Source organism: Thalassophryne amazonica, chromosome 5 (assembly GCF_902500255.1).
Source record: "Thalassophryne amazonica chromosome 5, fThaAma1.1, whole genome shotgun sequence".
Lineage (NCBI taxonomy): Eukaryota > Metazoa > Chordata > Actinopteri > Batrachoidiformes > Batrachoididae > Thalassophryne > Thalassophryne amazonica.
In genome coordinates this window covers 130,041,471-130,066,782 of record NC_047107.1, presented here as the reverse complement: position 1 = coordinate 130,066,782, position 25,312 = coordinate 130,041,471, and the positions used below count along the sequence as shown (strand labels likewise).

Genomic DNA, 25,312 nt, shown 5'->3' with positions numbered 1-25,312 from the left:
CTGTTCATCTACAATGATCTCCAATGCTTAAAAATGGACAAAAAAAAAAGAGACACGTGGAAGAAAATGGAAAACAACCATCAAAATGGATAGAAGAATAACCAGAATGGCAAAGGCTCACCCATTGATCAGCTCCAGGATGATCAAAGACAGTCTGGAGTTACCTGTAAGTGCTGTGACAGTTAGAAGACACCTGTGTGAAGCTAATTTATTAGCAAGAATCCCCCGCAAAGTCCCTCTGTTAAATAAAAGACGTGCAGAAGAGGTTACAATTTGCCAAAGAACACATCAACTGGCCTAAAGAGAAATGGAGGAATATTTTGTGGACTGATGAGAGTAAAATTGTTATTTTTGGGTCCAAGGGCCGCAGGCAGTTTGTGAGACGACCCCCAAACTCTGAATTCAAGCCACAGTTCACAGTGAAGACAGTGAAGCATGGTGGTGCAAGCATCATGATATGGGCATGTTTCTCCTACTATGGTGTTGGGCCTATATATCGCATACCAGGTATCATGGATCAGTTTGGATATGTCAAAATACTTGAAGAGGTCATGTTGCCTTATGCTGAAGAGGACATGCCCTTGAAATGGGTGTTTCAACAAGACAATGACCCCAAGCACACTAGTAAACCAGCAAAATCTTGGTTCCAAACCAACAAAATTAATGCCTCGCAGATGTGAAGAAATCATGAAAAACTGTGGTTATACAACTAAATACTAGTTTAGTGATTCACAGGATTGATAAAAAAGCAGTTTGAACATAATAGTTTTGAGTTTGTAGCATCAGCAGCAGATGCTACTATTATTGTGAACACCCCCTTTTCTACTTTTTTTTACTCATAGCACTACTATTATTCTGAACACTACTGTATCACTGCATCACAACGTAATATTGGAAATTACAGGTATTAAAAATAAAATTTTCTCAACGGTTTGGTAGAGCAGATTTTTAGCTGCTGTATCTTCCTGAAAAACATGTTGAAGCTCATTCAACCTGAGTGAACCATCGCCATCACCTGGTGCAGCTTTATGTTTTAAAATAAATAGTTTACAAGTTTCTTTGTCTTTAGTTTGCCTCTTCACTTCCCCTGTTAAGTTGGCATCTTCAAAAAGCCACTCCAAATATGAGCCCTCTGTTTATTGTAGTTTTCAAAGGTGCACATATGTTTTTACCTTATTTTTGTTCTAAAGGTCATAGTGACCAAATTGTTACTAAATTCCACAAAAAAATTATTTGGACCATTTTGCAAACACATTTGACCAAATCATTTGTTTAACTTTTCATGGTAAAGGTAGTGAAGCTAAACTGTCATTAAAATTGACTAGTTGTTGTGAAGAAAAAAAATGATTGTATTGTATGCATTATGCTGAAATTTCTTTGTTTGTCTGTAGTAAAAGAGGATACACCGAATGGTGCAGTTGCCATTAAATAATAAATGTACTGATGCTAAGCATTAAATGTCCTATTTTATTAAATAAAATGAAAACTGAGCATCCACAGTTCATATGTTTAATGGTCTTCCATTGCATATTTGATGTATAAATTTTTTTTTTTTTTTTCAAACAAATACGATGTATATCCACAATAAATACATGGAACTAGTATAATAGTATTAATACTAGCCTGGTATACTGTTAGTTCATTGGTACCACACTGACATGTTTGTATTAATAATGTACTATGAGCACTGTCTCAGTACATTTTTAGTTAGAATTTTTATTTCCATTTATTAACAAAAAAAAAAAAAAAATCATGATACAAGGCTGTGCACTTTTTTGCACTGATACCAGAAAATCCACAAGAGTCCTCTGAAGTTGGCCTGATGAGTACCACAACCACAATCCAGTTATTTGCCTACAAAAGCAGAAAAGTGTGGAGACATGCAGGTAGATCAGGTCAACTGGACTTCTATAGTCCCTTGAAGATGTTTTGTACTTCATCAGTTGGGTCGGGGCACTTTGGAGTCCCTGGATGAGGAGGAGAGCATCTCAACATGTTATGAACTGGCTACCTGTAAGAAGAAATTGGAAAACGGTCCTGAAGGCTTTTCATGGTGAAAAGCCTGATTACTGAAGACTAGCATGTTCAAAGAAATTGTGCTTTGTGGCATTAAACTCGTAGTAAATGAACAAAATTTCTGTAGCACTTTAACACCTGATGCAGCTGCTGAAAGTGCTTTACACTGATGCCTCACATTTACACACACTGATGCCGGTGAGCAGAGTACCAGGAGCAACTTGCAGATTAAGAACCTTGCTCAAGGGCATTTTCTGTCATTTACCTTCTGACTGGGAATTGACCCAAGGACTCTCTGGTCTAAGCCTGCTTCTCAAACCTACCAGATGACAGTAGATGTCAGTATTGTGTATGGACCCCCCCCCCCCCCCCCCCGACGTATGGAAGGTCAACAATCTGCAGGTTTTAGATCAGTATGTGACTGTACTGATAAACCTCAAGAAAATAAGCCAGTAAGGAACCAGATTCTGTGTAGTAGATGGTGGAGGGTGAAGAAGCACCTTTGCATTCCGCTGTCGGATGGTTTCTTCTTGCCATCTTAAGAGGCCTAAAAATTGGAAGAAGAACGTTGCTGTGGTCAATCATTCTGTCTGGCTTTGTCCACTTTTTTCAAATACTCATCTTCAACCCCTGATACTGTTCATGTTGCAATTAAATCCAACAATCAAGTATTTTAAAATATTCTGTCCAACATTGGACACCTTGTTCTTATTCAGGATCACAGAAAAAAAAATCCTTATTTTCATGACTCATTAAAGTTATGTCACCACTGGGTTCATAATATTTGACATGAGTAAAGCTGCAGCTATTGTTCATTTACAGTCACCAACATGTTCAATTCTCAGCAACACTGATTGGGTTTGATTCTTATTCTCCTCTATATATGGGAAAGGGAATAACAGATTTTTCCATCCAGTGTTGACATTAGCATTTCTGGGTGACTTAGAATTTATCTGTTGAGCGAAACAAAGCAAAATGTTTTTCACATCAGTATTTGACTTCTACAGTATGAGCGTTTTCTATGTTTATATCTCCCCTCCCCCACCCAACATGAATATTTCACATCCATGTAACAGAAGAATGATAAATTGACCAAAGGTTAACATGTGAAGTCAAAACATAAACAAACATATCAAGTTTGCATGAAGACACAAAAACATGCAGTCCAGGCACTCCAAAAATATGAGCTGCACAAGCAGGTGTCAAAAGGCCTTTATTTTAATGGGCAAGCCAACATGTTTCGACTGTACAGCTGGTCTTCCTCAGGTCTTACATAAAAAAAAGTATATATAGATAAAGAGAGAGATAGCTTTTATTATCATTGTCATTACAACAACGAGATTTCAAAGATTCAAGATTCAAAAAAATTTTATTGTCATATGCACAAAGGAACATGAATGAATCAATGAATTGTGTCTACTGCATTTAACCCATCCTAATTGCCAGTTAGGAGCAAAAGTCGCCATAAGGCGCCCGGGGACCAGCTCTAGATGTACATCCCTGCTTTAGGTCACAGCAGGGTTGAGCAAACCATGACCGACCCAAAGACAAACAACACACACGTAACAGACATACGCTGGCCTGGTACATAAACACATATAAAAAAGCACACACAAGGTAAGGAAGAGAAAAAAAACCCTCAAGGTCGATGCCTTCGAGAAGCCACAACGAGGAAAAAACTCTTAGCACAGAGAACAGTAAACACACAGACAAGAACACAGGACAACAGCTGCACTCACATTCCACAGACAAACGGCAATTAATCCACAATTATTACTTGTTTACCGCAATAATGGCACACATTAGAATTAGGACAACACACATACATTTGACATTGTTTATGTGCACTAAACTTGAAACAGTCCATTTCCAAATTGAGGCGATGTGTTTTGGTAGCCGGTGCAACTAGAGTCGCGCCGCCTGCCAGCTTGGGAAGAACGAGGGCCTGCCGCAGGGGGTGCAGGAAGGGAGGTAAAAGGAAAAGCTGGAGCATGCTTCAGTCCATGTGTAAGTCAGTTATTGTCTTTGTGGGTTGAGATAAGAATGGAGCCGAATAATCTCACAAGGCCTGAATAAATTCCTCTGGAGGTAAACAGTGGGCAATTGACCTTAAGGCTAGATAGCCTGGAGTGTAGTAGCTGAGCAGTGAAAACACTTAACAGTTCCACTTGAACAACCAAATCCCAATTATGAATTAAGAATATTCCCAATTATGAATTAAGAATATTCACAGGCCTCCGAAACCTTCAGCTTCGACTGCAAGGCACGCATCAGCTCCAAGGTGTCATCCAATTTGCGTCTGAGTTCAAGAGTCAACGCAGTCTGAGAATGCACTGCCTTGACAACCTCGTTAATCATGACGGACACACGAGGGCCCGTGGTTCTTGATGCCGCCATCTTGGCAATTTTCCGGTAGATCAGGGCAGCACATAAGCCAAAAAGTACCAGCCCTGCTACCATGAGACCAAAAATGAATAAATCCTCGACTCCTCAACGAAGAAAGGCGCCAAGCATGCCACACGCCAGGAACTCCAGGAGGACATAGCCCGCAGGATACGTTCCAGGCAGGCAGGATCCCCCGGTCCTGACCTTCTTGTAAAAAAAAAAAATGGTGTCAATATTGTTCAGAGACCAGCTGATCAATTCCATGGTTAATCCAATAGTAGTCCAATAGATCCAGAATCCAATATAGTTTTGAGGAATTCACAGTCTGGTGAAGTAGGGACTTGACGGTTAAAGCAGAGAGATAAGGGAGAGTGGAGGAGATGCGACCGCCCTCGTCGGAGTCCCAAGCTGTAGACATACAAACTCGACTTTAAAAGGAAGTAAAAACTAGGCACACCCACAGTACAAAAACCAATCAGACACAGGTGTCGGGAAGCAGGCGGGACAGCAGAGAACTTACCCGCCTCCAGAGAAAAAGGTGACTCCCCCTTCAGTGCATAGTTACAGAAAACAGGACAAATCAAAATTCTCATTTAGTCCAGGACAGACGCATGCTTTTAACTTGTGAATCCAAAAGGCCTCTCGTTGATTTAGTTTCAATAGTCTATCTCCTCCTCTTGTAAGAGGTTTGATATGTTCAATAGTCTCAATTCGGAGGAGAGAGTCATTGGCATTATGATGCGTATTAAAATGCCTCGCTATTGGATTGTCCTGGTTATTGATTCTAATTGCATATTTATGTTCAGCAAAGCGATCTCTTAAACACCTCTTAGTTCAACCAACATAGAAAAAAACCTGGACAAGGACAAAACAGTTGATAAACAACAAAAGTAGTATTACAATTAATAAATTCCAATTGTTTAAATGACCTGTTGTTGTGAACATCCATAAAAGTCTTTGACTAACGTTGTTACAATGAGGACAATTCAAACATTTAAACGTTTCTTCTTTTTTTTTTCTTTTGACATGCACCAAACCTGAGGGACAAATTAATGCATTGGCTGGAGAAGTAAACTGTCATGGACCGACATCCCATCCAGGGTGTGTCAGAGTGCTCTTTATTTTGAAGACACCTCTGTTCGCTCTCTTACTTTGAAGGCGCCGCTGTTCTCTCTTACTTTGAAGGCGCCTCTGTTTCCGGCCCTTAGCTTAGCTTGCTAGCTGTGAGCAGCAGTGTTCGTGTCTGTGACTCTTTGGTTCTTTTGTTTTTTTGTGACGGAGTTTGTTTTAGAAAAAGTTGGCGTCGTTGTGTGAAAATGTCTAAAGTCCAAATGCTGAGAGCGTTGGTGAAGCAGCGACTAACTGCGGCTGCTGAAGAGATATTTGGGCTGTTTGAAAGAACCATAGCAGAGTACGAGGAGGAACTTTGTCGTTCCAAAGAGGAGAACCACCGACAGCGCCGACTGCTGGATGCAGTTTTTAACTCGGACGGTTTGTTCAGATTTTCTTAAAATCATGTAATTGTGTTTTTTGTTTGTATCAGTGAAGTTTTTATTTCCTTTTAAAGGCGCCATTTTGGTCGCCATTACTACAGGCCGTAAAAAAAAAAAGTCTTGTTTCCAGATTTTACGATCAGCGGTTTTGAAAATAAATTAATATGCTTTTTTTTTTAAGAAGAAATCCAAAAGCAATTGTTTCCATTCAGTTGTTCTGTTGAACTGGGTTTTTTTTTCTCCTAGTAACATATCGTTCTTTACAGCTGTTTGTATTTCTGTGATTTTTTTCCATTTAAAACGTATTTTCAGTTGTCGTTCGTCTGCTTCACCTTAGGCGCTTCCTGCTAACAGCGCCGTCTGTCGTCTCTTTTAAATACTTATTTTAATTCAGCGTTCATTCCTCTACATGTGTGCGCCAACAAACATTCGCATCAAACTTTTTTTAATCTCAGTGCCACAGAAACTGGATTTGCAGGTAAATATTAACCTTCGGAGCACCAGTGCAGATCCAGGCCTGGCCCAAGCAGGGACCACAGAGAAACAAGCAGGAACACAACATGCACATTTCATTTTGCCCAAAATGTGTTTTCTTGTATTCTGGGGCGGTCGTGGACTTCCCTCCAAATGGTTGGCAGTAATGCACCGGTGAGCTGATTAGCCTACCATCAAAGCAGAAGAAGAATCCCTGTTTGCTGCACCCACATCCAGATAATCATTGAAACTCCTGGTGACAACAGAACACGACATTTCCAGCCTAACAGTTCTTCAAAATGTGGTCTTGACAAATTTGGATGTTTATTTGTTGTGAACATCTGAACAACATTTGAGGACAGACAGCATCACTGTCACCATGTGGTTAGGAGTCAAACTGACTGATCTCAGTGGACATATTTGGCACTGTGGATCTAACAGTGGTCCTGCCTATACAACCCCTGGCAAAAATTATGGAATCACCGGCCTCGGAGGATGTTCATTCAGTTGTTTAATTTTGTAAAAAAAAAAAAAAAAGCAGATCACAGACATGACGCAAAACTAAAGTAATTTCAAATGGCAACTTTCTGGCTTTAAGAAACACTATAAGAAATCAAGAAAAAAAAGATTGTGGCAGTCAGTAACAGTTACTTTTTTAGACCAAGCAGAGGAAAAAAATATGGACTCACTCAATTCTGAGGAATAAATTATGGAATCACCCTGTAAATTTTCATCCCCAAAACTAACACCTGCATCAAATCACATCTGCTTGTTAGTCTGCATCTAAAAAGGAGTGATCACACCTTGGAGAGCTGTTGCACCAAGTGGACTGACATGAATCATGGCTCCAACATGAGAGATGTCAGTTGAAACAAAGGAGAGGATTATCAAACTCTTAAAAGAGGGTAAATCATCACGCAGTGTTGCAAAAGATGTTGGTTGTTCACAGTCAGCTGTGTTTAAACTCTGGACCAAATACAAACATGGGAAGGTTGTTAAAGGCAAACATACTGGTAGACCAAGGAAGACATCAAAGCGTCAAGACAGAAAACTTAAAGCAATATGTCTCAAAAATCGAAAATGCACAACTAAACAAATGAGGAACGAATGGGAGGAAACTGGAGTCAACGTCTGTGACCGAACTGTAAGAAACCGCCTAAAGGAAATTCAGTGATGAATCTCGAATCTGCATTGGGCAAGGTGATGATGCTGGAACTTTTGTTTGGTGCCGTTCCAATGAGATTTATAAAGATGACTGCCTGAAGACAACATGTAAATTTCCACAGTCATTGATGATATGGGGCTGCATGTCAGGTAAAGGCACTGGGGAGATGGCTGTCATTACATCATCAATAAATGCACAAGTGTACGTTGATATTTTGGACACTTTTCTGATGTTTAAGGATGATGAAATCATTTTTCAAGAAGATAATGCATCTTGCCATAGAGCAAAAACTGTGAAAACATTCCTTGCAAAAAGACACATAGGGTCAATTTCATGACATAAGGTTAATGTCAACGAGCAGATGTGATTTGATGCAGGTGTTAGTTTTGGGGATGGAAATTTACAGGGTGATTCCATAATTTAATCCTCAGAATTGAGTGAGTCCATATTTTTTTTTCTCTGCTTGGTCTAAAAAAGTAACCGTTACTGACTGCCACAATCTTTTTTTCTTGATTTCTTATAGTGTTTCTTAAAGCCAGAAAGTTGCCATTTGAAATGACTTTAGTTTTGTGTCATGTCTGTGATCTGCTTTTTTTCTACAAAATTAAACAACAGAATGAACATCCTCCGAGGCCGGTGATTCCATAATTTTTGCCAGGGGTTGTAACAGCAAAAATGTTAAGGTTTCCTGACTAATCAATCTGGGCGTTCTGCATCAGAAATCCATAGATGAGTACACTATTTTGCAAAGCAAAACGTGGATACCAGACTAATAAAATAAACCTGGTTTATCTGGTAATCCTGTTTTATGGAACAAGACCCAGGTTTATTTCTTCCTTAATGTGAACAATTTGTACAACAGTTAAGGACAGAGTGCATCACTGCCATCGCGTGGTCAGGGCTGGAACTGAATCATCTCACAGGACGTGTTTTGCTGTTTTCCACAGTTAACATATGGATGTCGCTGCTATATTTGCAGTGTGATGTGTTTTTCATATACTGTTGGATTGGATCACAGTGATCAAATGACCAATTAAATTTGCTGCTTTTCAGAGCATTGTAGCACCACCTCATGGTACTTCTTACAGAATCGAGTACAAGAAATGTTAACAGTACCCTGGATGAAGCTGGCAAATTTGGCAACATTCCGTACATCCATTAATGTGAGGGAATTTCAACTAATTTCATGTGCGGATGACACGATATGTAATGTTTGAGTATTTAAGACTTAAATTCGACAACAGTTTGAAATTTATCCTTTCCTGGTGCGCAGTTGCTGAAGAGATAAATATTCGGATTTTGAACTGTGCGCCACTAAAAATCAGGAACCTCCGGACGAGCCATGAAATTGGAGAAGGAAGTGACATCAGTCGGAGAACCATTGTTTTAGCAGTCCCATTTGTTTTGTTAGTGATCGGGCTTATTTCTATGTGTAAGTGCTTCATTTCTGGAGTTATGCCGGCTCTGTTTTTGTTGCAGGCTTTTATTAAAACACTGGTGCAGGCAGAGTCAGCTGATCACGTACGTGGATAAAACAGATAAGGGGGGTCACCCAGCGACTCGTCTGTCCTGTCTTCAGCACATTTTGAAGACAGCTGTTTTGATATTGTCCCACTGAGGAGAGTGAGACTTCATCTGGAATCACAAGTTTGACAGCTGTGGACCAGCAGGCTAAACATGCTACTTTTTTCACACGCTTTGAACACTGCAGCTTAAACAATGATGCGGCTAATTTATGGATTTTTACAGGCTGCTGATGGCCCCATTTCCACCGAGTGGTTCGGGTCGGTGCTGCACGGTATTATACATGTGGAAATGGTTAAGTTTGGCAGACAGAGCTCTTTTGATTGGCAGGTGGAGCACTTGTATTGATGAGCACGGCATCAAGTGTGTGCACGGTGTCGTACAGAGGCAAAACTGAGTATTTTCGCATTTTATTTATAATTTTTCTGTGGATCATGGAATAATTTCATCACATGCAGACAAAATCCACTGATGCTTGTGGTAACTGAGACGTTAATGAATGAGGCGCAGCGAGTTTTTCATCTGGCAGTGCAGAGAGGCCCAGTGGAGGAAGAGGAGGCTCTGCTCACAGCAGACACTCGATCCAGCACCCACAGACACTCAGTCAACGGATTACACCTGTAGGATTACAGCGGTCCCAGATCAGTACAGCCACGGCAGGCCCTGTAACCTGATGGATGATCTGATCTAGGGATGGGTATTGATGAGATTTTATCCATATCAATGCTATTGTTGATTGTGCTATCGATCTTTATTGATTACCTTATCAGTACCGCTTGTGAATTTTTTGTGCACAAAGTAGGCTTTACAGGTTTTCTGTCAACATTTTTTCGAGTTTTAAAGTAAATAAATATGAAATTGGTCACTGGATCCTATAGATCGTTGGACATAAACAAAATCTGAAGTTTTTGTCAAAAGCATATTCAGGTATAAATGAGACAAATGTAACTCCATAGCCTCAGCTGAGCTCTTGCAGGTAGCACATCAAGGTTAATGTAATTCATAAAGAACGTAAGATGTCTCATTTTTTGGGGGGGTGGATTGCAGACCTACTGCTTGGCTCAGCAATCAACATAGAGAAATGATCATTTTCCCAATACACACCCTGAAAAACAATGGCTGAAATCTGTTATGCTCTGCGCTTAAATGATATTATGTTTTTGTTTGTTTCTGCTCGATCACAATGCTGCTGGCTCTCTGCCTGATCAGCTGACTAGTGTGGCTCTGTGGCCGGATCATCCCCATCAGCTCCGTCCGGCTTCACTGACGAGCAGTTGCTTTAAAAAAAAAGATCCTCACAGCAGGGTGAAGTCTGTCACTCATTCTTCTACTTTTTGCTCATTAATCTTCTATTTATGACTGACTTGCTGGCTGAGGGTTTTGCTTTTTAATTGGCGCTTTTTTCCAGAACACATGACGCTTCGCACTTACAATCATGAATACTTTGTCTTGGTAACTGGGATGTTAAATCATGTGCGACATGCCCTTTAAAAAAAAAAAAAAAGAATGCTGGTAGAATCACAGCGTTGGGGATCCAAATCACATCATAGGAGCCCCTATGCTCAACTGCACTGGTGAGAACCCTGAACCAGAAAACCTTTTGACACCAATCTGGCTTAACTACTTCAAAAATCCAGAGATGAGTTTGCCCGGGCTTATTTTGCAATACTGTGTTTAAAGAAAAAAAAAAATTCTAGTTGAAAATGGGTGTGGCTATATTATTGGAAAGAGCTCATTCCACCAATTGCAATGGCATGTTTGACCCCATGGATCAAAAGTCATTAGAAGTTGTTTTTGCCAAAACATTTTTATTATTTATAACGCCACCTAGCATTTTTCACCAGCCATTTTTTTTGTGTGTGTGTGTGTATACACGGGTAGTTTGTGCTGTACCCTACCAATCCTGTAAATTTCACATTTTAACTCCACCTGAAGAAGAAAAATAAAAATTAGCACAAAAACAATAGCGGCCTTCCACCAGGACCCTAGTGACAAGTAGGGATGCACTGATCCTCAATTTTTCACTTCTGATCCCATCCCAATACCTGAATTTGGATATCTGCCGATACCGATACTTTTCCGATCTGATACCAGAGCTCTGTTTGCTTTAATACGAGTATTATTGATTTCATGAGGACCTGAAAGTTGAGCTACAATTTGCTAGAAGGAGCATCTAAGATGAAACCTGAGATTTTATGTTTTGGTGAAAGAATTAAGTACTTTTATAGACTTAAAGAGAAAAGACAACACTGTCTCTCTCCCTTTCGCTCTCCCTCCCTTTCTCTCTCTCTCTTTCTCACTCGCTTTCTCTCTCCTTCTGTCTCTCTTTTCTTTTTCTCTTGCTGTTTAAGTGCTTTGAGCTGTAGCCTTTCAACTGTAAAATAAATATCAGATGCTCATGATTTTAATGGATTAAAGGATGTTAATGGAGACTTTTTCCCTTTCAGCAGACAGAATCTCTGTTCGCTGTCCTCCTTGGCTGCATGCGGAGCTGGTGTTTTACAGCCTCGGGACAGTGATGCGGCTATGTTTTGAGCACAAATTTTCAGCAACAATTAGGTTAATTTTTTGGAAAGTCCATGCTCGATGAACAGACAATTTGAAGCCGAGAGCCGGGCAGAAATTTGCCGCTACCCGCAGATAGAATGCTGCGGAACAGAGCTCTCTCAAACAGCCCGGCTTCAGAGAAATCCCCCCTCCTCCCACAGTAAACAAGCCGAGAGCAAACAACAGCAGTTGAGAGGATTCACAGTGGCTCTTCTCCGGTATCGAAAAATGTCGCGGGTTTGATCCGTATTTTCCAATACATGAATTACGTTGGTATCGGAACCCAATAACGATCCGAAATCGGATTGGTTCCATCCCTAGTGACGAGACGAAGAAACAACAAGGGAAATCAGTGATGTGACTCTTCCGGGAATTTGTGTAAATCTAGGTATTTATGTACTTCTGTGGCAGATGTTTCCAGGTTTTTGTTTTCCTGAACGGCATCAGATTTTTTGTTTATATTTGTAAAATAATCTGTTGGAACCATCACCTTATCATGGTGGAGAGGTTTGTGTGGTGCTATGAACCTGAGAGCTGTGTTGTCTGGAGCCTTCGTGATCCTGGTAGGGTCTCCCATGGCAAATTGGTCTCAGGCGAGAGGGCAGACTAAGAATGGTTCACAAGACACAATGACAGAATGATTTTCTGTGTGCAATGGATTCGAACACCACGATGGTTTTAGTGCTTTTCGATCTTAGTGCTGCGTTTGATACTGTGGATCAAATCAATTTTATTTATATAGCGCCAAATCACAACAAACAGTTGTCCCAAGGCGTCTTATTGCAAGGCTATACAATAATTACGGAAAAACCCCAACGGTCAAAACGACCCCCTGTGAGCAAGCACTTGGCAACAGTGGGAAGGAAAAACTCCCTTTTAATAGGAAGAATCCTCCAGCAGAACCAGGCTCAGGGAGGGGCAGTCTTCTGCTGGGACTGGTTGGGGCTGAGGGAGAGAACCAGGAAAAAGACATGCTGTGGAGGGGAGCAGAGATCAATCACTAATGATTAAATGCAGAGTGGTGCATACAGAGCAAAAAGAGAAAGAAACACTCAGTGCATCATGGGAACCCCCCAGCAGTCTAAGTCTATAGCAGCATAACTAAGGGATGGTTCAGGGTCACCTGATCCAGCCCTAACTATAAGCTTTAGCAAAAAGGAAAGTTTTAAGCCTAATCTTAAAAGTAGAGAGGGTGTCTGTCTCCCTGATCTGAATTGGGAGCTGGTTCCACAGGAGAGGAGCCTGAAAGCTGAAGGCTCTGCCTCCCATTCTACTCTTACAAACCCTAGGAACTACAAGTAAGCCTGCAGTCTGAAAGCGAAGCGCTCTATTGGGGTGATATGGTACTATGAGGTCCCTAAGATAAGATGGGACCTGATTATTCAAAACCTTATAAGTAAGAAGAAAAATTTTAAATTCTATTCTAGAATTAACAGGAAGCCAATGAAGAGAGGCCAATATGGGTGAGATATGCTCTCTCCTTCTAGTCCCCGTCAGTACTCTAGCTGCAGCATTTTGAATTAACTGAAGGCTTTTTAGGGAACTTTTAGGACAACCTGATAATAATGAATTACAATAGTCCAGCCTAGAGGAAATAAATGCATGAATTAGTTTTTCAGCATCACTCTGAGACAAGACCTTTCTAATTTTAGAGATATTGCGTAAATGCAAAAAAGCAGTCCTACATATTTGTTTAATATGCGCTTTGAATGACATATCCTGATCAAAAATGACTCCAAGATTTCTCACAGTATTACTAGAGGTCAGGGTAATGCCATCCAGAGTAAGGATCTGGTTAGACACCATGTTTCTAAGATTTGTGGGGCCAAAAGTACAATAACTTCAGTTTTATCTGAGTTTAAAAGCAGGAAATTAGAGGTCATCCATGTCTTTATGTCTGTAAGACAATCCTGCAGTTTAGCTAATTGGTGTGTGTCCTCTGGCTTCATGGATAGATAAAGCTGCCTGGTAGGAATGGGGTCTAATAGACATGTTGATGGTTTGGAGGAAGTAACTAATGAAAATAACTCGGAACAATCGGAGAGAAAGAGTCTAACCAAATACCGGCATCACTGAAAGCAGCCAAAGATAACGATACGTCTTTGGGATGGTTATGAGTAGTTTTTTCTCTAATAGTTAAAATTTTATTAGCAAAGAAAGTCATGAAGTCATTACTAGTTAAAGTTAAAGGAATACTTGGCTCAATAGAGCTCTGACTCTTTGTCAGCCTGGCTACAGTGCTGAAAAGAAACCTGGGGTTGTTCTTATTTTCTTCAATTAGTGATGAGTAGAAAGATGTCCTAGCTTTACGGAGGGCTTTTTTATAGAGCAACAGACTCTTTTTCCAGGCTAAGTGAAGATCTTCTAAATTAGTGAGACGCCATTTCCTCTCCAATTTACGGGTTATCTGCTTTAAGCTGCGAGTTTGTGAGTTATACCACGGAGTCAGGCACTTCTGATTTAAAGTTCTCTTTTTCAGAGGAGCTACAGCATCCAAAGTTGTCTTCAATGAGGATGTAAAACTATTGACGAGATACTCTATCTCACTTAGAGTTTAGGTAGCTACTCTGCACTGTGTTGGTATATGGCATTAGAGAACATAAAGAAGGAATCATATCCTTAAACCTAGTTACAGCGCTTTCTGAAAGACTTCTAGTGTAATGAAACTTATTCCCCACTGCTGGGTAGTCCATCAGAGTAAATGTAAATGTTAAGAAATGATCAGACAGAAGGGGGTTTTCAGGGAATACTGTTAAGTCTTCAATTTCCATACCATAAGTCAGAACAAGATCTAAGATATGATTAAAGTGGTGGGTGGACTCATTTACATTTTGAGCAAAGCCAATAGAGTCTAATAATAGATTAAATGCAGTGTTGAGGCTGTCATTCTCAGCATCTGTGTGGATGTTAAAATCGCCCACTATAATTATCTTATCTGAGCTAAGCACTAAGTCAGAAAAAAGGTCTGAAAATTCACCAAGAAACTCACAGTAACGACCAGGTGGACGATAGATAATAACAAATAAAACTGGTTTTTGGGACTTCCAATTTGGATGGACAAGACTAAGAGTCAAGCTTTCAAATGAATTAAAGCTCTGTCTGGGTTTTGGATTAATTAATAAGATGGAATGGAAGATTGCTGCTAATCCTCCGCCTCGGCCTGTGCTACGAGCATTCTGGCAGTTAGTGTGACTCGGGGGTGTTGACTCATTTGATCAATTATTATATCATTTACTAACAGGGACTTAGAAGAGAGAGACCTAATGTTTAATAGACCACATTTAACTGTTTTAGTCTGGTGCACTTGAAGGTGCTATATTATTTTTTCTTTTTGAATTTTTATGCTTAAATAGATTTTTGCTGGTTATTGGTGGTCTGGGAGCAGACACCGTCTCTACGGGGATGGGGTAATGAGGGGATGGCAGGGGGAGAGAAGCTGCAGAGAGGTGTGTAAGACTACAACTCTGCTCCAATTCGCCCAGCCTGGCCTCCAAAGCTACGAATAAGCTACACTTATTACAAGTACCATTACTGCTAAAGGAGGCCGAGGAATAACTAAACATTTCACACCCAGAGCAGAATCATGGATCATCATGTTTTACTTGATAGGCTGGAAAATTACTTTGGGATTACTGGAAGTGTTCTTGCTTGGCTGACGTCATACTTGTCGAGTCATTCTTATTGTGTTGTGTATAATAACACTACTTCTGGCCTTGGTCAAATGAAATTTGGGGTTCCACAGGGGTCTGTGTTAGGCCCCTTGCTTTTCTCACTTATATAGCGCCCCTTGGGCATATTCTGCGGCATTACGGGATTGCCTTTCATTGTTATGCTGATGATACTCAATTGTATATGCCGGTAACTGCTGGTAATCATGCCCATATAAAAGCCTTAGAAGATTGCCTTACATCTGTGAGAAGTTGGTTGTCTAGTAATTTCCTACTCTTGAATTCTGATAAGACTGAAATTGATGGTTCTTGGTCCAGCCAGACATCAGCATCAATTTGACCAGCTGGCACTTAATTTGGGTTTGTGTGTTGTGCATCATACGGACAAAGTGAGGAATCTTGGAGTACTTCTCGATCCTACATTGTCTTTTGGCCCCCACATTAGAGACATTATGAGGACTGCCTTCTTCCATCTGCGAAATGTGGCGAGGATTCATTCCATCCTGTCTGGCTGATGCTGAGACTTTGATACATGCGTTTATTTCTTCCAGACTGGATTATTGTAATGCTTTATTTTCTGGCCTGCCGGGGAATTCAATTGGTACAGACTGCTGCTGCCAGACTTTTGACACAAAGTAGAAGGTTTGGCCACATTGCACCCATTCTGGCATCCCTTCATTAGCTACCAGTTTTTGCCCGATCAGATTTTAAAGTCTTATTGTTGGTTTATAAACTTGTTCATGGACTGGCACCTTCCTACCTGGTGGACTTGGTTAAACCCTACGTACCCGCGCGGCCCTTGTGTTCGCAGGGCACAGGTCTTCTGTGTGTTCCGAGGGTGAACAAGAAGTCTGTGGGGTATAGAGCCTTCTCCTACCGTATTCCGACTCTTTGGAATGATCTACCTGCAGTTATTAGGCAGTCTGACACGGTGGAGACTTTTAAATCGAGACTGAAGACCCACTTTTTTAGACTGTCTTATCATTAATCTAATTTGTTTTTATGTTTGCTTTGTAATTTCTTTTTATTCTACTGTGTTTTATCTTTTCATTGTGCTTTTCTTGATTTTTAATTTTGATTTTAAATTACTTTGTGTTATGAATTATGTGAAGCGCCTTGGGGCGACTTTGTCGTGAGTTGGCGCTATATAAATTAATAAATTGAAATTGAATTGACAGAACGAGGCAGAGGACATGTGACCCAGCCCAGAGGAACCCCGGGGCCCCCGTCTGGAGCCATTCCTGGCTGTAGGGGCCCGTCAGCAAGCACCTGGTGGATGGGCTTGCCACGGAGCCCAGTCAAGCACAGCCTGAAAAGGCAGCGTGGACCTTCCATCTCCACCCTGTGGGCTCACCTGCCGCAGGGGGAACCGCTGGTGCGCGGCCCCATGGATGGCAGTGAAATTCCAGGGCCTCTGCAGACCAGACCTGTGTGGCAGGGGCTAGCTCTGTGGGTGTGGAACGTCAACCTCACTACTGGGGAAGGAGCTTGTGCGGTAGCTGGAGCGATACCAGTTAACTCTGGTGGGCCTCGCCTCCATGCACAGCCTCGGCTCTGGAACCACTCTCCTTGATAGGAGTTGGACCTTATTCTTTGGAGTTGCCCAGGGTGTGAGGCACCGGGTGTGTGTGGGGATACTCTAGGATCCCCGTTTGGGTGCCGCTTCATTGGAGTTTACCCCGGTGGTTGAGAGCGTTATCTCCCTGCACCTTCCGGTTGCGGGGGGCAACTGTGACTGTTGTTTGTGCGAATGCACCGAACAGTAGTTTGGAGTATTTGGCCTTCTTGGAGTCCTGTATGGGGCTCCGGTGGGGGACTCCATTGTTCTGCTGGTGGACTTCAGTGCACACTTGGGCAATGACAGACACATGGAGAGGTGTGGTTAGGAGGAACGGCCTCCCTGATCTAAACCTGAATGGCCGTTTGTTATTGGACTTCTGTGCTAGTCATGGACTGTCCATAACGAACGCTATGTTTGAACATGAGGATGCTCATAAGTGTACTTGGTACCAGAGCACCCTAGGCCGAAGATCAGTGATCGTATCTTCTTATCTGAGGCCGCATGTTCTGGACACTTGGGTGAAGAAAGGGGCAGAGCTGTCAACTGATCACCATCTGGTGGTGAGTTGGATGAGAGGGTGGGGGAGGACTTTGTGCAGATGAACTGGGAATGTCTTCAACTCACACCTGGCATTCTAGCGTCCCTATGGAGGTTGGGGGCATTGAACCAGAATGGGCAATGTTCAAAGCTTCCATTGCTGAAGCTGCAGAGGGGAGCTGTGATATGAAGGTCTTAGGTGCCTCAAGGAGCAGCAACTCTCGAACACTGTGGTGGACACTGGTGGTCAGGGAAGCTGTCCTACTAAAGGAGTCCTTTCTGGGATATTTTATCTCTGAAGACTCCGGAGGCAGGTACAAGGTACCGACAGGCCTGAAGGGCAGTAGCCTTTGCTATGGTGGAGGCAAAGCAGCGGGTGTGGGAGGAGTTTGAAGCAACCACGGAGAAGGGCTTTTGGTTAGCACCAAGGTGCTTCTGGCGAACCGTGAAGCACCTCAGGAGGGGAAAACGTGGAACCATCCACTCTTCACTCTCACAAGGATCATGGAGGGAGCCTGGGAGTATGCCCATCCAGTCTATGTGTGTTTTATGGACTTGGAGAAGGTGTATGATCAGGTACCCTGGGAGATACTGTGGGAGGTGCTGCGGGAGTATGGAGTGAGGGGGTCTCTTCTCAGGGCCATCCAATCTCTGTACTCGCAATGCAAGAGCTGTGTTCGGGTGCTCGGCAGTAAGTCGGACTCGTTCTGGTGGGGGTTGGCCTCCGCCAGGGCTGCGCCTTGTCACTAGTCCTGTTTGTGATATTCATGGACAGGATATCGGGGCGTAGTCTGGGAGGACGGTGTCCAATTTGGTGGGCTCAGGGTCTTATCACTGATTTTTGCAGATTATGTGGTCCTGTTGGCTTGATTGATTGGTGACCTCCAACTCTCACTGGATTGGTTCACAGCCGAGTGTGAAGCTGCTGAGATGAGGATCAGCACCTCTAAATCTGAGGCCGTGGTTCTCAGCAGGAAACTGATGGATTGTGTACTCCAGGTAGGGAATGCAGTCCTGCCCGAAGTGAAGGAGTTCAAGTATCTCGGGGTCTTGTTCAGGAATGAGGGGACAGTGGAGTGCGAGATTGTGTCAGAGAATCGGGCGGCAGCAGGGGCGGTGTTGCATTCGCTGTACCATACTGTTGTGACGAAAAGAAAGCTGAGCCAAAAGGTGAAGTTCTCGATCTACTGCTCAATTTTTGTTCCTACTCTGACCTATGGTCATGAGGTCATGACTGAAAGAACTAGATTGCGGGTACAAGTGGCCGAAATGGGCTTCCTCAGGAGGGCGGCTGGTGTCTCCCTTACAGATAAGGTGAGAAGCTTGGTCTTCTGTGGGGAGCTCGGAGTAGAGTTGCTGCTCCTGTCGCATTGAAAGGAGCCAGCTGAGGTGGTTCTGGCATCTGGTAAGGATACCCCCTGGGCGACTCCCTAGGGAGGTGTTCCAGGAACGTCCATCTGGGAGGAGACCCAGGGGTAGACCCAGGACTAGGTGGAGAGATTATATCTCCACACTGTCCTGGGAACACTTTGGGATCCCCCAGTCAGAGGTGGTTAATGTGGCCCGAGAAAGGGAAGTTTGGCGTCCCCTGCTGGAGCTGTTGCCCCCGCAACCTGATCCTGGATGGCCGAGTGAGTGAGTGAGTGATTTGTAAAATCGACTGCAAATACACCAGATGAGATTGCAGTTGATATGAAATCTTGTGTTTTTACATCGTCTTCCCAACCATTCGAGACTGAAAGATAAACATAAGGTAAGGTCCTGATTGGACAGGCATCAGTCAGCGAGAAGCCTGCAGCATTATGAAAATAACTGTGTTATGTTGAAACTCCAGGCAAAGAAGAATGATTCAAAGTGCGACAGTTCCATTAGGAATAAATTGAAGTGAGTGTGGTTTGGGGCTGCCATAACTAGTCGACTAGTCACAACTATGTCTATTGAAACTGTCTAATAATTTACTAGTCGACGAGTCATTTGCTTTGAAGCAGTGCTTCAATCTGCTGCCTCGTTGGATCTTTGCTTCGCTCCTCTTTAGAAGTGGCAACTCTGCTTCTTATCTCCTCTCAAAGCCATTAAAATATGTCAATTGTGAGTCTCTTTTGTGCAGATTAAAGTGACTAACTGGGACTCCTGTCTTGTTATGAGAAAGAAATGAGAATTGTCCTCCGTTCTCTCGCTCCAAACGCTGTGCCGCCGAGTGAAGTTAGAAAGATGGAGTCCGCATGGAATTAATAACTTCAGAGCGAATCGCAGTTTAAATCAAATGACACTTCTTTCCAAATGTTGTAATACAAACAATAAACTGCAATCGATCAAAATGTTTTGTTTTGTTTTTTCCTCCCAAAATGAGACGTCCTGGCTGACATGCAGCAGCCCAAGACTGTATGGCTGCAGACCTGTGGACTCCAGCAGCCAGCTGAGCTCAGCTCAGACGTATGGAGAGACAGATTTTTTTTTTTTTTTTTTTTTTTTTTTCTGTGTCCAGAGATCAGGGATCCACCATGTAGAGTTTATGTCCAGAGATCAAGGATCCAGTGACCAATTTCATATTTATTTACTTTAAGACTCAATAAAATGTAATTGACATAGAAAACCTGTAAAGCCTACTTGTAGCACACAGAAAATTCACAGGAGGTATCGATAAGGAATATGATTGATAAGCGGAATTGATAATGGTATCAATATCGATAAAATGCGATAAGCTGCAATTTGCATATGATCCGACTAGTTGACTAATTGCAAAAATATTGTTGACTAGTTGACTATCAAAATAATTGCTTGTGGCAGCTCTACTGTGGTTAGAGAAGGACCAAGACACTGACTTTTTTCAATCATAGGTCAGCTAACTCCCCCGGTAAGTCTAGCATCTTAATTAAATCATATCGTTCTTTGTCAGTTGATGTGATTAGGGGAGGTGATGGTCTAGTGGTTAAGTGTTGGGCTTGAGACCAAAGGATCTTTTGCTCAAATCCCAGTCTGACTGGAAAATCACTAAGGGCCCTTGGACTTACTTTTCACTCAGTCCACACCAGCACTTGCTGCATGGCTGTAGGAAGCAGACCGACTTTTCAGTCATTCTGCGTTGCTGTGGGAGAAGTTCTCCTGCAGCGTGGTCGCCGTAGGGGAGACCGTGACGGTTTGCCCCCAGAAAAGTTTTCAATTTAGAACTCTCTGAAACACTGTTGCCTGCATTTTGTGGGCCAAATTTTGTGATGTAAAGCTACGGTTTTTTGTTTTTGTTTTTTTAGTCTTTGTTACAGCTTAAAAGTCAAAAGAAACGAGGCATCAGGCCAAAACATGGGATCCTGTAAAAATGTACCTGCTTCAAGGGCCAATGAACCAGGCACCTCTGGTGCCCTCTTTTGGCTGCCCTTCAGCATGTTTGTAAAATAAAAATACTACTCTATCATTCTGGGAGGTGGATTGGTCCGTGCCATCACTTTTATAGCCATCATTATTAACAACCAATACTTCATTAATTTACTGTCAAATGTCAATAAAATACTAGTATTAATATGTTGAAAAGCTAGACAATTATGCAACAGCTCAAAAACAGTTTTTATAACACTAACCCAAATCAATATCAAATTGAATCAAATCGAACTGAATTGATTCTGAATCTTAAGAATCTGAATCAAATCAATTCTTGAAATTTGAATTGATACCCAGATCTACTTCTTGCCTCCTCTCAGTGCCAGAAGTCCTACTAAAGTAGGGAACAACTTTTCCAACTTTAACTCGGCGTTGTGTAATTGGAGATGTTTGTTGTTGTGTTGTGACAGGCCAGTCCTGTGGGCCTACTTGTGCTTATTCTTTGCACCATGCACATTTACTTCAGTAATGCATTATTATTATCTTTGTGCCAGGAAATTGTGTTGTTGTTGCACAATACATTGTGGCTATGCTATGGCTTTCGATGTAGCTTGGTAGCTCTCGATACACTGTCAACTTTAAAAGTAGATCTCTGTTCAAAAAATGTTGGACTTTAGGGCCTTTCAAATTTCATAAGACTGAAAAAATTTAGTCTCTACTGAAATCCAAGCGTTATAATGCAAGTTTATTTTTATAGCATGTTGCAAAATGACAGCTCACTTAAATAAAGAGGACATATTTATCTGGCAGAAATTCCATAGTGAATACAGTGGTCCCTTGCTATAACGCGGTTCACCTTTCGCAGCCTCGCAGTTTCGCGGATTTTTTTTTTTGTTTTTTTTTTTTTGTTTTGTTTTTTTTTTGTGCAATTTTGCATGCTGCTTTTTTTTTGTTTGTTTGTTTGTTTTTTTTAATGGCACATCGTGTTCTGTGTCCTTATCGGGCGGGCCGGCCACGGCACCAATCGCGGCACCGGTCGGCATCACCGCGATTGCTCTCACTGCCTCCGATGCACTTACTGAGTCTGTGGCTCGGTAAACACAGCAGCGGGCCACTCACACCACCCTCTTGTCTGCTGTGCAGACCTGCGCCAAATCTGGCAACAGGTCCAGAGACTACGCTCGCTGTTTTGATGCGGATGTTGACCGCAGCCACAGAGCTCCGTGGCCACCGAGAGAGGACTTGGATTCTTTGCAGGTCCCACATCTGTACCTCCGGAGGCAGTGAGCGAAGGGAGAGTTCTGCGTGTGTCTGTTTATAATCTTCCCGCCCAGAAGAGAAAAAAGTGTTTACACAGGAGAGAAAAGTGAGAAAATGTTAATGCCTGTTTGAGAAAAGTGTATAAAGTGTGTAGTGAGGGGTTTTACAGCCTTAAAACATCTATAATAATTGCAACAAATAGTGCTGACTACTTTGCGGATTTCGCTTATCGCGGGTTATTTTTGGAACATAACTCCCGCGATAAACGAGAGACCACTGTACTGTCTTTTCCTTCAACACCGTCATGCAGACTAACTGCAGGAAGACACGTCTGCTCATGCGTGAGGTTTTGAGATTACCTGTGACCCATCTTAAGTTATCGTCCGTAAGATTTCTTGTAAATCACTTCTAAATCTCTCACTGTTGATCATAGTATCTGATTCCTTGAATTTCTCCCCCTCAGGGGTTGAAATTCTAAATTGTTTCCAGAGAGCATGAATTTTGGTCATATTGGTGCAAAATGCTTTTTATGACTTGAATCTTTAAAAACCCGGTGGGACTATACCTTTAATGTTGAGGGCCTGAGTACAGCAGCTATGCTGTCCAGAGTGTTTAGGGGCTCTTCTCTCCATGTCGCGTTTTGTTTGCAGGCAGTGGGAGCAGAGTTGCTGTGTTTCTTCCAGATGGACCGATTTTCAGTGACTTTCAAATCAACACACCGTGACACAAAATCACATTTATTCTTTGGAATTAATCCACGGTTTACAGCATGGAAAAATGTCAAGACCTGATTTAAATGTTGATGTGTCAACGCAGCTTTTGGACATGTTGGTGGTAAGAACAATGCATTGCTTCCTATGTTTGAGTTAATGGTGCAGGCTGCAGTCCCAGCTAAATCACTGGTTTTCTTCTGGCTTTGTTCTTTCATAGCTCTGAATTCTTCCTATTTTTGGTGGCTGATTTTGCAAACCTGTTTGAGCCTCTGCCTCATACTGGCCCATGCAGGATTGTGCACTCGTGTGTGTGTGTGTGTGTAGGGCTCCTTCTTGTTGTTTATTTCTGTCTTTATTTTTGGGAAACTTTGTTCACTGGACTTGGTATCCCTTATTTTTTGGCATTCATGTTGTCATCTAGTCCTCAAAAATGTATTACAAAAGCTCATAAAGGTAAAATAAAGTTTATCTGCATTAATTTTCCTCTGCTTTTACTCTTCATTTAATTATTAATTTCCTGTAATTTCTTTGTCTCTTGTTCCTGCAGATATGCGGCAGCTGTTGGTGGGTAAAGATATTTCTCCTGAACAGCAGAAGTGTAGCCGCAATCTGGACCGGGACGACCAGGAGCCCACACACATTAAAGAGGAACTGGAGGAGGATAATATCAAGTTCAGACTGGCTCCTGTCCCGATGAAGAGTGAAGATAATAAAGAGAAGCATCAGTCCTCACAGGTTCGTCTGATGCAAATGAACAGAGGGGCGGAGTCTCAAGCCAGCAGCTCAGCTGAACACATGATCAGAGAACCTGATGGGTCAGACTCTGGAAGACCAGAAGCAACCAGGAACTCTGGTCCAACTATTTATCTACAACCACTCCCTGATGACATGGTTTCTGACACTTCTGAACCCGAGGCTCTTCGCGAAGGTTGGAAGGAGACCGAAGATCCTCAGCCAGGCTTAAATTCAATGAAAAATAATGTAGATCACGTAAGCGTTCTGAAATACGATTGTGAGAAACCATTCAGCTGCACAGGTTGTAGCAGAACATTCAAATACCAGAGCCAGCTGAAGAAGCACATCATAAGCCACACGGGAGAGAAACCATTTAGCTGCTCTGAGTGCAGTGTAAGCTACCGATACAAAATGAATCTGACGGAGCACATGAGAATTCACACAGGGGAGAAACCATTTTGCTGCTCTGAGTGTAACAAAACATTCAGGTCTAAGATTATTTTAATGAGACACATCAGAATTCATACAGGAGAGAAACCATTCAGCTGCTCAGTTTGTGGAGAAAGTTTCACTCAGAGTTCGACATTAACATACCACATGAGACGTCACACGGGAGAGAAACCTTTCAGCTGTTCAGTTTGTAAGAAACGTTTTAGGCAGAGTGGAGATGTTGCGAAACACATGAGAGTCCACACAGGAGAGAGACCCTACACGTGCTCCTTCTGTAGCAAAGGTTTTGCACATAAAACTGATGTGATTAGACACATGAAAGTGCACACAGGAGAGGCGGCAGATAATGTTTGAAAACTGTAATGCTGCATTCACATGTTGACTGAAGAACAAATAAGGTGGCATCTCACATTTCTGCATGTGGGACAAATTTTTGTTTTACCGTATCTATACTGTTGTTCTGTTCTGTGACTGTCCCTGTGCTGCTGTAACATCATAAATTTCCCCGTCATGGGACTATCAAAGGATTATCTTATCTTAAAATCTCTAAATATGTCAGTGCAGTTTAAGTCTGGAGTTGATGGGACACGCCTGCTCTCTTTGTTCCTGCTCCACCTTAGCCTTTGTCTCGTTTGATTTGTGGACTGTATATACAGACAGATGATGCACGAACACTCCTCTATAAAAAAAAAAAAAAATCAAGTTAATGTGGGTAATTTTATGATAGAAAAACCATGATTGTGTGTTCACGTGGTTGTTTTAAAAGTCCATCCAGTCAAATGAATGTATATAATTATTATTTATAAATGTAACCGTTAGCTAGTTTGTTTTGAAGACTGGTTAGTAGGAACATGTTTCTGATTTGACTAACAATCATGTTGCAGTTTCATTCCCAGAAATCTGGTGATATTATGACATTCCCACCGCCCTGAAGTTCACATCCTGTTATAATGTTTTCAGAAACTTAATAAAGTTTGTGCTTTGAAAGACGTGTTTGTGTCTCATGTTGCTGGTTTGCGGAATATGATTTGGACCCAAAAAGACAGGACAGGTGGCCAAATGTTGTCCACAGTGAAATCACCCCATAAGCTGTGTGCTAGCGTCTCTCAGAATCACTGCTGACAGTAATCCAGGGTTCAGGAGGTTCTTAAAGTCTGATGCTTTGGAGGTGGTGAATGAACACCAGTTAATCGACTCTCAGATTCCAGGAAGTCATTTAAAGGTTGAATCTTAAAGGTTAAATGTGACATTATCAAACCTGGGACCAATTTTAAGTTCAAGTTCAGAAATTCATTTGGTGAAAAGAGAAATAAATGAATAATAAAAATTGTCCTCATGTGTCATATAACTTTGAGTGTGTATCAATTTAATTCCTAAACGTATTGAGGAAAAGTTGTGAACTGTTGACTTATTGCACTTTTATTTTGAAGGGCGGTGTTAACATTTTCAGATTCACTGTTGATGCGTGAAAA

The 25,312-nt window shown here is 42.0% G+C and overlaps 1 protein-coding gene across 1 annotated transcript; it reads left to right on the top strand.

Annotated features, from left to right (window-relative positions):
- The first annotated feature begins 5,624 nt into the window (after positions 1 to 5,624).
- Positions 5,625 to 24,564, top strand: LOC117511352 (zinc finger protein 771-like). Its single transcript, XM_034171391.1, has 2 exons — positions 5,625 to 5,892; positions 23,203 to 24,564. The coding sequence occupies exons 1-2, from the start codon at positions 5,718 to 5,720 to the stop codon at positions 24,192 to 24,194; spliced, it is 1,167 nt and encodes a 388-aa protein (XP_034027282.1). The 5' UTR covers positions 5,625 to 5,717; the 3' UTR covers positions 24,195 to 24,564.
- The last annotated feature ends 748 nt before the right edge of the window (positions 24,565 to 25,312 follow it).

Bases quoted from the DNA above. Each gene is read 5' to 3' on its own strand.
- LOC117511352 (XM_034171391.1), top strand. From the start codon at position 5,718: ATGTCTAAAGTCCAAATGCTGAGAGCGTTGGTGAAGCAGCGACTAACT. The intron at 5,893-23,202 runs GTTTGTTCAGAT...TTGTTCCTGCAG, and splicing joins TGCAGTTTTTAACTCGGACG to ATATGCGGCAGCTGTTGGTG.